The sequence below is a fragment of the Marmota marmota genome, unplaced genomic scaffold, assembly GCF_001458135.2.
Source record: "Marmota marmota marmota unplaced genomic scaffold, marMar, whole genome shotgun sequence".
NCBI lineage: Eukaryota > Metazoa > Chordata > Mammalia > Rodentia > Sciuridae > Marmota > Marmota marmota.
This window is the reverse complement of record NW_026000305.1, coordinates 1,842,508-1,857,822: the sequence shown is the minus strand read 5'-3', so window position 1 is coordinate 1,857,822 and position 15,315 is coordinate 1,842,508. Positions and strand designations below refer to the sequence as shown.

Sequence of the window (15,315 nt, the reverse complement as noted above, 5' to 3'; positions counted from 1 at the left end):
TTTTTTGGGGTTTTTTTTTTTTTTTCTTTCAGTACTGGGGATCATACCTAGAACTTCACACATGCTAGGGAAAATGCTTTATCACTGAATTATCTCCAACCCTCATAAATTTTGAGACAGGGTCTAAGTAGTCCAAGCAGACCTTGAACTTGAGATTCTCTTGCCTCAGCCTCCAAAGTAGTTGTTATTACATGCATATGCCACCACACATACATCTTAAAATATCATGGTTATTAAAAATGATCAGGACTTAGAGAAAAGGATAGTTTCAGGTATGGCAAAAAACCATACATATACAAGACAAGTCTCAAACAACTTTTTCCAGAAGAAATAAGAAAGCTACTGAAGGACATAAAGTCCTATTAAAAGCATTCTACATCTATAGTCTCAGCTACTGAGGAGGCTAAGACAGGTGGATCACTTGAGCCCAGGAGTTCAAAACCAGCTTATATAACAGAAAAATCCTTGCTCAAAAAAAAAAAAAAAAATCTAGAGGAATGTAACTGAAACTCTTAGTAGTAAAACATGTAAAAATCAATAGTGATGCTACATGTCAATAGCCAACATGTAGCCGATAACTCAAAATGGATCAAAAATTTTAATGTAAATACCCAAAACTACATTATTACTGGAATAAAACGTATGAGATACACTTCCAAACACTGGAATTCACCATGATTTTTTGGATAAGACACAAATGCACAGGCAACAAAAATAAAATGAGACAAATGAGTTTATGCCAAACTAAAAAGTTTTACACAGCAAAAGAAACAATCAACAAAATGAAGACACAATCTGGAGAAAATGAGAAAAATCTTTGCAAATTATACTTCTAACAAGGGGTTGAGATCCAGAATATGTCAAGGATTCCAAAATTTTAATTTCAAAACAAACAAAAAACACAGATTAAATAATGGGCAAATAACCTGAATAAAATTGTTTCAAGAGAATACAAAGGGATAACAAGTACATGAAAGAAAACCACTAGCCATAATGGAAATGCCAGTCAAAACACAATGAGATATCAACTCACTTCACTCAAAATGACTATTATCAAAGAAGATTTTTTTTTTAAAAAAAAAACCCTAGGAAACACTGGCAATAATGTAGAGAATGGGTAACTCTTACAAACAGTTGGTGCAAAGGTCAATTAGTACAACCACTGTGGAAAACAGTATGAAGATTACTGAAAAAAATTATAAAGAAAATTGCCATATGATCCAGCAATCTCACTACTAGGTACATATCCAAAGGAAATGAAATTAGGTGAAACGATACTGGCACTCCCATATTGATTGCAGCACTATTCACAATAGCTAAGAAATGGAAACAACCTAAGTGTACATCAATTGACAAATAGATAAAAAAAAAAAGCGGTACAAGTATACATACTGGAATACTTTTCAGCCATAAAAAGAATGAAATCCTGCTATCTGTAACAACATAGAAAGAACCAGAGATCACTATGTTAAGTGAAATAAGCCATGCACAGAAAGTCATATACTATATCATCTCAGGTAGATGAGTGAGATGATCAACTCTAAAAAAGTTGATCTCATAGAAGTTGAGAATAGAATGGTGGTTACTATATACTGGAAGAATAGCAGGGAGGAAGGCCTAGAGAAAGGTTGATTAATGACTACCATGTTATAATTACACAGAAGCAAGAACTCTTGTGTGCAAATATACAGTAGGATGACAGATAACAATACCGTATTATATGTTTTAAAATCCTAGAAGAAATTATTTTGAAAGTTTTCACCACAAAGAAATGGTGTTTCACGAAGTAGATATTAACTTGACTTAAACATCACACAGTGTATATTTCATGGGTATATAAAATATTTGTTTTTATGTATCATTTAAAATAAATTTGACAAATTAATTAACTTCTTAAAAGGCGTTCAAAGGATCCTATTGGCCCCTTCTAACATTTGAGGACACAAAGAAGGTGCCATCTATGAGAAACAGGCCCTTACCAAACACACTGTTGCTGGCACCAAGATCTTAAACTTCCCAGTCTCCAGAACTGTGAAAAATAAAATTTTTGTTGCTTATAAATTATCCTATGTAAGGTACTTTGTTAAAGAAGCCTGAACAGCTAAAGCAGGAAGTAAAGAAGAAACCAAGCAGCCTAGAAAGAAAAATTATAGAAAAAATGGGAAAGTCACAGAAACCACTTCACTGGAGAACTAGATAATTATGGCTGTGAAGATTTAGCCATACAAATGTTTTCAGGCAAGGGTAAGGTATGAAATGAGTTACTGTATGACTTTACATTATATGCATAAATAAAGGGAAAAAAATCTCCAGAAATACAATCTGGCAACTGCAACAGTGCCCCCCTCCCTTACTCCTTGAGCAAACAAAAAACACAAATAACCCAACTAATATGCTTACAGGTGCCTTTCATGCATGTCATCGTTGAAGAACATAACTCAATGACTCGAACAGAAAAACTTCCTGGCTCCTCTGCTGGTACTATTAAAATGGAAATCTAAAAAGCAGAAACAAAATATCAGACACAGCTCTTAGATCTCATTTGTATTCTTTTATCATTAGAGTGCTAACTTCCAAACTTCTAAATATCCCTTGATATTTTAAAAAATTTGCTTATAGGATTTAATTTTAAAACAGAATTTGAAACATGTATTATTTGTCTTGATATTTAATTTCTGCATTATTTGTACTTTATCCTATGTTGTGTTCATATAATTTAATAATTGTTCAAGTGTTTAATATTTACTAAATTTATCAACTATTATTTTCAAGGATGCAATTGTAACTTTTACTTTTGAAATATATGCACTTTGTTGTTTGAAATCAGACCATGTCAATTGACTTTTGATTACTCATAATGGCTTCAAATAGTAGTTACAGAGCATTAAGAATTAAATACATTACCAATTCCAAGGACAATGAAATGTGGAAAGAAAATTTATAAGAAATGCTTCAAAATGAATGGTTTCACATTAATTATAGGACTTCATTAATAAAACCAGAAATTCAGAATTAGAAGTAAAACATGAAATTATTATTAAGAATTGGTTTCTGATATACAGTATGCTGCCTAGACACTAGGGATATGTTATATAGCTTTATATTTAAAAGATTCCAAATGACTATTGGATCACTGTTTCTCTGTAAAGCTGAAATTTCAATGTTAATCCTTAGTCTCAGGAAATTATATCCTCTCATATAGGAAATGCTTACCAAAGGGGAAAGCCCCATTTGTACTTTTCCCTATAAGTTTTATGCTCATGGTATAACTGGGAATGTCATATTGATAACTCACTGAGAAAACAACTACAAAAATTCTAAAACTATAAATTATTTCAATAATCATAACCATGTTACTTGATGTATATTTTGGAGCTCAAGATATATCTACGTTCCTCTTCACTCTCTTTGCTACTATCCATGATAGAAAGAACAGACTGGAGTCAACATAAATTTTCTGGAAGTGATATTAGAAGGTTGAAGGAGTTCTCTTTAAATGGCTTTTATAATCTGTATGACATTTGAGAGAGCTAAGTTCTCAGAGTTCAGGTAAGGTTATTGATTGTATCTCAGAAAAAAATATGATAGTTACAGGAACCAAAAGTCGTTATTACATCTTGGTGGAGTCCTTAAGATATTTTTCCAAATATGGTCATGTTTTTAGTCATAATCATTTAGTTATCCCACAGTGTTTGATGTCTCATTGCTTAATGGGAGATACAGTCAAGCCAACCAGCAGTGAAAGGCCACTGTTATAAGTGATATAATAGCTACTGATACCATTCTTTATATATACTCTTGCTCACACTTGTCACACCAAACTGTACTTGCTACTTACTTGTCTGTATCTGTATCCGCCAAACTGTATGCTATTTGAGGGGAGAGATGCTATCAGGTGACCACTATCTCCTCAGAACCCAGCACACTGGCTGACAGGTAAAAGGCACTTGTTGTTTGCTGAATAATTAAATAAAAGTAGTATTTATGCTTATATGTATAACAGATATACTTGATGTTTGTTCATATAATGTTCATTTTATTAGCAATAACAATTGGGACCATTAATTAACTTCTCCACTCAAATACTGTTTTATATAATAGGAACCTTCTAACTTAAGGAATTTTAGGAGGCTATTTTTAGCAGTAGCATTAGATCTGAGAGTCACACCTACAAAGTAAACTGATTTTATGTCATTGTAAAATATGGTTAGAAGAAAAAGGGAATATACCCCTTGAATTTAAGTATGCAGACTGACAAAAAAATGATAGGCAGAGAGACATTTCTACAGAGTCAAGGATAAGGAAAAGTAAAAAGTTACTGAAATAAACAATGGAGGTAAGGAAATATCAAAAATGAGAATGCATGCTGAAATTAAATCATATGAGGCCTAATGATGGGCTTTCCATTATTACCGTTGGGTTGTCTACCATACGATTTTTTTCTCTAAGGTTTTTAAATGTATTCTCCAATGATTTTCTTTTTTTTTCTGTTAACAATATATTTTCAATTTCACAGAAAGTTGTAAAAATGAAGAACATGTTGAATTTTCCCAGAATATCTCTGTTATACAGATGCAATTATTTATTCCAATAGAATAAATTAAGATATCAAGGCTATTACATAATTTCCTTTATCTATTTTTAAAATGTATTAAAATATTAGTACATATGGGTTGATATACTTTTACCAATATTGATTTGTACATATTTTCATGTAGATTTAGTTAACAATGCTATAATAAGTACTAGACTGTGAGATAATACCTCAAATTTGTTAGAAAGGCTATGTGGAAGAGACAAGAGATAATCAAGTGTTGGTGAGGGAATGCTTTTACACTATTAGTCGAAATGTAAATTAATATAGCCATTATGGAAAACAGTATAGAGGTTCTGCAAAAAATTATAGAATAGAACTACTGTATGAACCAGCAATTCTGCTTCTGGGTATATATGTAAAGAAATGAAATCAGCATCTTAAGGAGATATCTGCACTCCTATGTTCATTCCAGCATTATTCCTTGCAGCCAATATATGGAAACAACCTAAGTATATATCAATGAATAAATAAAATACAGTGTGTGTATGTGAGTATATATATATATATATATATATATATATACACACACACACACACACACACATAATATTCATATAATATTCAATATTCCATATACACGTATGTCAATGAATAGAGTATAGATATTATGTATATAATATCCATATATCTCATATACATGTATGTGGGATATATGAATATTATTCTCTCTTAAAAAAGGAAATCCTATCATATACTACAACATGGATGAATCTTCAGGACATAAAGATAAGTTAAATAAACCAGGCACAGATGCTATATCATCTCATATGTGCAATGTAAAAAAGTCAAATTCATAAAAGCCCAAGTAGAATGGTAGTTGCTAGAGGCTGGGGGTGAACAAAACGGGAGAATTGGTTGAAGAAGAGAAGACTTTCTATCAAGCAGGAAGAAGTTTGAGAGATCTAATGCACAGGATGGAGGCTACAGTTAATACTACTACATTGTATACATAAAATTTGCTAAGAGAAGATCTTAAAGTGTTCTCACTACAAAAAAAAAAAAGAAACTGTGAAGAGATAGATGTTCATTAGCTTGACTACAGCAAAAATTCACCATGTATATCAAAACAGTATGTTTTCCATGTTAACATACACAACTTTTATTTTTAGAACTGAATTTTATTTTTCTAGAACTGAATTTACCTGTTGATCTGAATCTGATTTTAGTACAGATCTGTCTGTAATCAGAACTGCCCTGGAGATCTGCCTGTAATAAACAAAAGAGTAAAGCAGTGATTCAGATTTCATGAAAAAGTAACATTTATAGTTATATAACCACCAGAAGGTTTGTTTCAAAGATTCAAGTCAGGATAAAAGTGTTGCCTCCCCAAACCAAGTCAAGTTCTGCTTTAATCTTTTCTTGGCTCATGAAACAAGAGTATATGACCTACAGACAAACCCCAGCTGAAACAAAGAGTTGAAATTAGGCTAAGATCCCCCAAAAAGGACTCTATAAGAGAAGAAAGGTAAGATACTGAATATAACTTAACTTTGCTATACTTTACATGTTACTTGAAGGACAGAATCCTAGAGAAGTGTCAATACAATCACAGAGCATTAAGTTTCACCTTCCCTTGTCTTGTGGATGGAGGGGCGCCTTACCTGTATTGCACACGTGAGCATGTGTTCTCAGAAAAGTAACTGTCCTCCACAAGAAAATGCTTAGAGATTATTCTCTGACCAAACTGATCTATAATTGCTTTACATCTATAAAGAAGATAAGCATAGCAAAAATGTGTTACATTAATGATTAAATTATTAAGAAAATGAAAATAATCAGCTACTGGGTTTGAATATAAAATCTTGTGAATATTACAAAATTTTCTACAATTCTATATTTTCTAATACAAAACTGACAATTAATTACAGAATATGTATTCTTGTTGCTATTTTGACATCTTTTAATCTATAAAATGAACATGGAATACAACTTAAATACTTATTTAATTACAATTAGTAAACAAGTTATAAAAAGTATTAGCATGTAATTATAAGCTTTCCATATGTTAGGAAGCTTTTTCTTTGTTTAGAAAATGAGCCTTTCCCCCCCCTTAACAGTTCTAAGAAAAAAAGGAAAGAAAAGTTGATTAAATATCTTGTTATATTATTCACCATCTGTACAAGCCACTGAAGGCTTTTTATTTTTCTGTTAAGTATTGCTTTCTCTTTTGTTCAAGAATAGCTATCTGCTCATGCGTTTGATAATGTTTTAAAACAGAAAAAAAAGGGGGGATAGAGCTTCTTTGAATATCTGTTTCCACTTTACTTCAAAGGATGATCATAGAAAGATTTCTTTCAAGTGCTGTTTCCAAATAAGGAAAACACTTATGCATGGACATTATCAGGTCTCTGTCATCTGATATGTGTTGGGACAATGAATCATATAGAACCCTCCATTGACCTTCTTTCAATGTGTCTAGATAAAAGGATGAAAATTAGAATCCATCTCCTTGCAGTGCCACAAGTTATAAATGTACTTTATAGGGCTCATTATCCAAACTAATGGACTAAGGGCGACATCCTTGAAATGGACTTACCAGTACTGACAAAGCCAGTATGCAATATTTCAGGAACTATATGCAAACGACTATGTGTTTGCTATATCTTTTTGTTATGGAAATATCAATTTACTTTTGGGACCAGAATTATTTTATTTGAAATACATGATGATCCTTGTAAAATCCAAGAAAACAATCTCAAAATCATACCATGTTTAAAATATACTGCTGAATATTAAAATATGTTCACCTGCTCTAAAATTGGCAAAATAAGTGCTGTCTACCTGGTATCAAGGCTTTAAATGATGAACATTTAAGACTAATAGTGAGAGAAATTTTGTTTGTGTTTCCTAAAGGCAGATTATGTTTCACTGATATTTTTAAATAAATGGCAAAACACTTTTGTCAGGATAGGCTACGATGTCTAGAGATGTTTTTATGTTTTAAACAAGCACATATTAATATAACATTTGTTCTAAACTATTCCATTAACTAGTATTATAAAATATTTAACTAAATAGATGAAAGATATTACACTTAGATATTTTCCAAAATAAATTGTTTAAAAACTGAAAAGTTAAGTTTTTCATTTGGTCTCCTGTTTTGAAACATTCACAAGCAATTTAAAAAACAAAGTACTTCAGGCAATGGAGAAGAAAAATGTGATGATAAGTCATTACACATAGTGATCTCTATTTGTCCTATAAGCACTGACAAAACTTTTCTTACCTTTCACTCAGAAACCATAGAAATCAAAAGGACAAAATGTGAGAAGAAAAAAGGGGGGTCTAAAATGTACATTTTTAATAGGTATTTGGGTTATACATATTTAACATTTGTTTAAACTCAGGTAATGAACACTTAATATTTGGACACTTCACTGTAAATTTTATAATCAAAAGAAAAACACTGAAAAATACTAGTGTATGGTAAATATAATGAAGTGTTAAGGGAAAATTTTAGTGATACCTACAACTTACTGTGAAATGCATAAAAATGAATTAATAGATGGGTAAAAGGAAGAGTGTATGAGGAGTTATATGAATGAGCAAGTATTTCAAAATGTTAATTACAGAACCTGGGTGTTAGCTATCCCAGCCTTCACTTTAAATTCATCATCAAAAGTTGAAATAAAACTGAGAGGAGAGTGATGTTAATATAAATCTAGGTTTGAATGTAAGACTTTTGCAAAGGGTTTCTATGTAAATAAACTAAACTTCAGCCTCAAATTTGTGTAAACCTCCTTATTTTGTAGGTTTCCAAACACTGCTGCTCTGGTAATAGTTACAGGCAGACATTGGTTTCAGAAGCTATGATATTCAAAGGAATTAAGGGGACCACTCAAAGGGGAAATATGGGAATTAGTAAGCCTAACTTTGCAAGAAGACACTAATAAATATGCCAATTAATGCTGAAATTTCTAATGAAACAGTGACTCTCAAAGGAGGAGGAGAAGGAGAAGGAAGCAAATCAGAATCACACCTGGGGGACTTTTTCGAATTATAAGTACCCCTGGAGATTCTGATAAGCTTCCAAATCCCAGGAAAGAATCACAGCCAAGCATGCCACTGTTACTGTTGCATCTTTACAATGTACTAGGTGGAAAAAAAAGTAAACAGCTACTGGTACAGAGAAAACGTCTATTTCTGTAGAAATTGAAGTGATGGTCATATAAGCCAGTCTCAGTCTGGTAGATGATAATAACATGACCCACCTGTTAGTCTCATTCTTACTCTGAAGGACTAAGGCTCTAGGCCTAAGCAAAGCTGTTCAAACCAAGACATGTTTAAGTGGTAAAATTTGTTTTCCCCTCAGATACTTCACTTACTGTCATATATTCTGCCTAATCAGGAGAACAATGAAGAAAGGAATATTGATTTGGGGCCTATTTTTAATCTTTATGTTATAAAGATTAATACAAAATTAGATGACATTCAAGTAATGGGAAACAGCAAAATTAACAGTGCTGCCAGACACATTAAAATACCCTCCTGCTCAATCCTCCCATACAAACCCGAGGAAGCCATTAAAGATTAACAACATTCAGGATTTAGATGAAGGCTTGCTGAGCCTCATAAATAGTAGATTGAGGAGGAACATGATAGGGGCTCCCAATTACAGGGACACAATGACCAAGCTGATCATAAGAATCACTGAGCCAGACAGAACATTTCTAGGGATAATCTTTCTAAATCAACAAATCACAGTAGTTATTCAGTTCTTGGTTCATCAATGATACCAGGACATAAATAGCAAAATGATAATAAGGAAGAAAACACTAAGATAAAAATTCAATATCTGGAATCTGGTCCAGAAGAAAAAATACTAAAATAGGTATCCAAACCCTATGATCTTCAGATTTAATACCCCAACTAATTATATAAAGAAAGCAGAAATCACCTGTGAAATAATTAAAATACTAGGGAAATTCAGAGCTTCCCAAGCACTGAAGGGAAAATATAATTCTCCCTACTCAACAGTCCCTTAAGAGCTTTCTGAAATGCTTTAGTTAAAAGGCCATCTCATTCATGAAACCATCTTCTAGGCTTCATACTCGTTTTTCTTGAGGGAATATTTATTGCAATAGTTTCAAACCATTAACAGGTAGATAACTCCCAAACTATGGTTTTCTGTTTTGACTTCTCACAAGCTCTGTATTCATATTTTATCTTTTCTTCCTTCCTTTCTTCTTTCCCTTCCTTTCCTTCATTACTTCCTTCCTAGACTTTAACCCTCCTTTAAAAACATCTAATTGTCAAACAAAAATTTTATATTTTTTCCAGGAATACAATGTGATGGCATGTTATAGGTATAGACTGTATAATAATTAACACAGTCAAATTAACTAATACATCCAATCACCACCCTCAGTTAACTTTTGTGTGTGAGGTTTCACATTAAAAATGTAGTATTATTAACAATATCTGTTTTTGTGTATGGTGCTGGGATTGAACCCAGGGCTTTGTGCAAGCAGGGCAAGCACTCTACCAACTGAGATATTCCCAGCCCTAACCATGTCTTTTTTAAAACTAGCACACCCTAAACTGAGTTTATCATGGTACCTCACCTTCTTCCCTCCCTTGGTGTCCCTCTATTAGATAATGGCATAACCAGAAATTACAAGTTTCCTTACGTTAAATCTTTCTTACATCTAATCTGCTACTAAATTTTGATTATACTTTATAAATGTTTTTTGCAATTAGTCTCTTTTCTCCATCCCTACTGATACTGCCTCAGATTCTTATTATGTATAATAAGGCAATGGACTACTAGCAAGTTGGTACCTCATTAGTTCAACATAAATGTATAATATAACAGCCACGTACCAAGCACCATTCCAAAAAGTAAGAAAAAAAAAAAAGTCTTGCCCTGAAGGAGCTCCCGATATAATGAAGATTTAGACACAGGGTATTTTAACATAACAGCAAGGTCCAGTGATAAGATGAGGACAGGGCATCAGAGAGTGCTAAGGGGAGTTATCTAACTCAGCTTAGAATGCAGAATACTCTGTATAGTTAAGCAAACAAATAAGGACAAGAATACCTCAGCAGGCGTATAGAGTCAAGTAACACAAGAACAAGTACAAAGACATACCACTGGTTCATTATTATTTGACAATAAAATGGGAAGCAAGAAAGATATAGAGATGAGCCTAGAGAAGCAGGCAGGGGCCAGATCTGTCTTATATGTTGTGTAAAAAGGTGTTAGACTTTACTTTGAAGTAATATAAAACCACCAAGCCTCTTTAAATAGGGAAGGAAAATAAGATCTTCAGACTAAACAGATCCTAGTGTGCAAATACCTTCTTAATTTATTCATTTTGCAATGTCCCCCAGTAAGCTCCATGAGGACAAAAGGCCCTAATTGCCTTATTGTTTACTAAGTCCACAGTGCCTGAAACATAGAAAACAACCAATACTTGTTTCATAGATGGTGAATGGATGGATGTTGGAAGTATTCTATGCATGTGAACAGTATAGACAGAAAGGGCTGATACAGAATCTCTGATATAGGAGGTAAAGAATCTCTTTCCATCACAGTGCTTCTTCTAAATCACTGCCATCATTACTAACTTAACAGCAGCAAACTGAGTCTTGCTTAAAAATACAAAAGATTATACTCCAAACTCCTTAGCATAGAAGGATCCTCACAATAGGTCTTCCTGTGTAAGATACCAAGGTGTCCATTAATATTAACAATTGCTACTAATATATACTGAACTCTTTCTATGTGTAACAAATGGTTTTTACAAGCTTTATTCATTTAATATTCATAATAATACTATGGGGCAGGGTATTGCCAATTACTCCTCTTTCCAAGTAATGAAACTGGGGTAAAAAGAAGTTAAACAACTTGTTGAAGTTTACACATACAGAAAGTAGCAAAGTCAGGATCAAATTCTAGTCTATCTGACTTTAAAGCCTACACTCTTAACTGCAATCTCTGTATAAAAGGGCAGGGTCTATCTTTTGCTTACTTGTTTATCCCTGTAGCAACTACCATGGGGTTCATTAAAGGTTAACTATCTAGAATACAATCATTACCCCTTTGCCAATGGGATACACTGAAATCACAGCTTCAGAGATGATAAATGGTATTGAGTCATCCATGTTATGCTAACATACTATTATTACTAACTCCCAAGCATCCAGGTTAGGTACAGTTGTTCCTGACATCAGAAAAACGTTATCTTTAAAAAAAAAAAAAAAAAGTCATGGCAGAAAATCCAGTTAAGTGAGAAAGTTAAAGTACACATGGAACACTAGTTAGAAGTCCTAAGGTGAGGACCACTGATTATAGATATATCTGGTCCAAGGTCTTACCTAGCCTACCCAAATGTCAAATATTGTACTCCTAAATGGCAAAGTTTAATTTACATGAGTTTTACCCAGTAAGGTTAGCTGCAAAGGAAAAAAAAAAATAAAGCTAGTCCAACAAGAACATTCATTGATTCCAAAAACAGCCAGCAGAGGGTACAGTATTAAAATTTAGAAAAGAACAACTAATACATACCTATAGTCTTTCAAATTAAGAAAGTAGCATTAATGGATAATATAGTGAGGATAACACAGGCAATGTGCATCTCAGAAAAATCAAATTAAACAAAAATCAAAACTCAGATCTATTTAAAAATAAATATGCATTTGTTTATATATTCCATATACTATTATTTCCTGTGTGTCCTTAATGTTCTGTTTTATCTCTCAAAGTTTGTATAGTACTTTGATATGTAATTACCTCATTAAACTTAATACTATGATCATTTATGTTTCTATCAGCTTTTATAAATGGAAGGTGAAATGTACCAAAAAGGCTTTAATCAGTCTTTAATCTTCATTCACTCATTTAATTCAAAGTTACTGAGAATAATGGGTACTAAGAACCTGCCTAAATTTGGGGGATACAATAGTAAGATTCTGCCCTTTCCTACAGATAACTTATCAAATAATCATATAAAGGTACCTGACTGGTAGGTAACATAAGGTTCTGACCTAGTCTGTGAGATCAGGAAATGAACTTAGAAATTTGACCTGACGCATCTTACACATTAAATATGTAATGTGAAGCTCTTACACATTAAAGTGTAAGGGAAATATCAAGCATTCCACATAGAAAAATAGGGAAAGATCCAGGTGTGGTGGTGCACACCTATAATCCCAGCGTCTAGGGGTGGGGGATGAGATAAGAGAATCACAAGTTCAACACCAGTATCAGCAGTATAGCAGGACCCTCAGCAACTTGTCTCAAAATAAAAAAAGAGGGGCTGGGAATGTAGCTCAATGGTAAAGTACTCCTGTTCAATCCCCCCACCCCCACCCCTACCAAATTTTTTTTTTTTTAAAAAGCAAAGAGCAGCAAACTAAATTTATAAGGAGACAAGTGTAAATCTTAGTAAATCCCTTACTTAATATTCTGATTATAGATTATACCAAGATTTCCTAAAAACAAACATGTGCTGGATACACCTAACTACAAGATTAGGGTTTTTCCTTAACTACTGATCCTTCACATTATATTTAAATTCTCACAAAATATGTCCTATTATGGGTATTTCTCTCAAATATTTGATTTTGTATGAGGAAGTAGTGTTTGAGAAAGATATATTAGCCTGAACCAACCTGAATCAATGCTAACTTTAGGTATTTATAGAGACTATTTTTGACTTGATAGATTTTTTTAAAGAAACAAAAATTAATATAAATTGGTAATTGTTACTAAAGGTACAAATCTATAATTTTCAAGTATTGTTTCTTTTTTTAAATTTATTTTTAGTTGTTGACAGACCTTTATTTCATTTATTTATATTTGGTGCTGAGAATCAAACCCAGTGCCTCACATATATATGGCAGGCAACTGCGCTACCGCTGAGCAGCCCTAGCCTCTCAAGTATTGTTTCTTAGCAAAACTTAGATTACTTAAGCAATTCATATCTTGAGAATATGGTAGATATCAAGAATTTTATAAGTGCAAGCCAAATTAAAACCTCTCCCATTACTATAGAAATAAATAGTTATGGCATGAAGTAAACATTCTAGTAAGAGTCAGATGTAGTATCCAAAATCTGTGTATCTTAAAAAGCAAGACAGAGAAGAAAATTATGTTCACTGTAAACTGTGATTATAGCAATCAATGATACGATAAACAACACAAAGTAGAAGTTGCAGTATTTCATTTATATGCATAAAAGTTAACACAGAAGTTGTTCATATTTTTTTTTCTTTTTGTGTTCTCACTGGGGCATGTGTAAAAATGGCTTACATTTGGCATATAAAATATTTTAAGGTCATTATTTCTAAATGTTAAGGAAAACTAAGTTCTATGAACTTTAAATGACAACTAAAGCATGTCAGATCTGGAAGGAGACATGAAAATAACCTCAATTTCTAAGTTATAATAAAACGAACTGGCCCAGAGAAAAGTATTGCCCACAGTCATTCACAACAGCAGTAGAATTCCAAGTCTTCTGTCATGCCAGGGCTAGAGATCTTTACACATGTCTCAGGAATTATTAAACAACAAAAGTTATATTTCAGATTTTTCTATAACGATACAAAACGTTAGATTAGAAACATTGTACTTACTATCTAAAGTTCACATTTGATTGCCAGTATATCTGGCAGGTTCCTCTTGAAAACGTCTTAGAACAAATTAAGACCTAGAGCCCCCAGTCCATCATAGATCACAGTATGCTTGGCTAAATCTTCAACTTTACCTTATACAAATAATTGTTTCTCAGTATCATCTAAGGATTAGTACATTGTATTCAACTGGGATGTTCCATAAAACTGGAAATTCCCTGGTTCTACCATAAGCACATCACCAAATTTCATTCCCTGAGGGTGAAACACAAGAAATCCTTCCTTTTTTTAGAAGCATGCCTGACAATTCTTAAAGACACATTATACTTTGAAAACTACCAATCTGGCAGTTTTTTTGGTCTCTAGACCTTTAGATCTAAGCTACCTGTTTCAACTGTCATCTCTGCAGAACATAAAAAGAGTTCTTTTGTTCACTGTACATCATAAAAACTAAGTCAAAGATAAGGTAAATGTATCCCTTAGTTCAACAAGTGTTATTACTGTACCAGTGCCCTGGCAAAATGAGCCATGCAGATACTTCATGTCACTGAGAATAACGTGGGACTGGTATGGGGCTAAGCAAATAAGCACCAAACAAGCAATTCATTATCTGATTTTCTGTCATGGGAATACGCTCTTGCTTCAAAATGAACTCGGAAGGAGAAATGTCTATGGAAGTCATACAGAAAACCATTCATTCATGAACTTCTACAGAGCTCTTCAGGAGCCAAAATATGAATACCCTGGGCTTTGGTGGATTTTTTTTTAACTTTAGATTATCATTTTCAATTTATGTAATACCTTTCTCTTAAAATGCTAAAGGTGATTTAGAAGCCTTTTAAATCATGTGTCAATTTTATCTTACATTACAAATTGCAAATTCACTAAGCATTGGACTTGGAGTTTTGTTTTTTCTTTGCTATACCTTAAAGTACTAGTTATTGTACTATATCTAGTCTATGAAATGTTCATAGCCATTTAATGCCACCTAGACTACACAAAATTATTGAAAAATGAAAGAAATAGCTTAAAACTTGTAAGATCCAGATCACAATATGACATTTATGACTCTAAAAATATTATTTCTATAAGTGAGGGGAAAGGGAAAAATAATACAAGGGGGACAAATGAATGCCAGTAGA

At 32.8% G+C, this 15,315-nt stretch overlaps 1 protein-coding gene across 2 annotated transcripts in view; it reads right to left on the bottom strand.

Annotated features, from left to right (window-relative positions):
- The window catches only part of Chm (CHM Rab escort protein), a 104,440-nt gene that overhangs the window by 27,465 nt on the left and 61,660 nt on the right, over positions 1 to 15,315 (bottom strand). For both annotated transcript variants that reach the window (XM_048797281.1, XM_048797280.1), the window contains 3 exons: positions 6,199 to 6,303; positions 5,740 to 5,803; positions 2,401 to 2,497 (listed from right to left, as the gene is read on the bottom strand). In XM_048797281.1, coding sequence (XP_048653238.1) covers positions 2,401 to 2,497; positions 5,740 to 5,803; positions 6,199 to 6,303 — 266 coding nt within the window. The remainder of the gene's footprint in view (positions 1 to 2,400; positions 2,498 to 5,739; positions 5,804 to 6,198; positions 6,304 to 15,315) is intronic.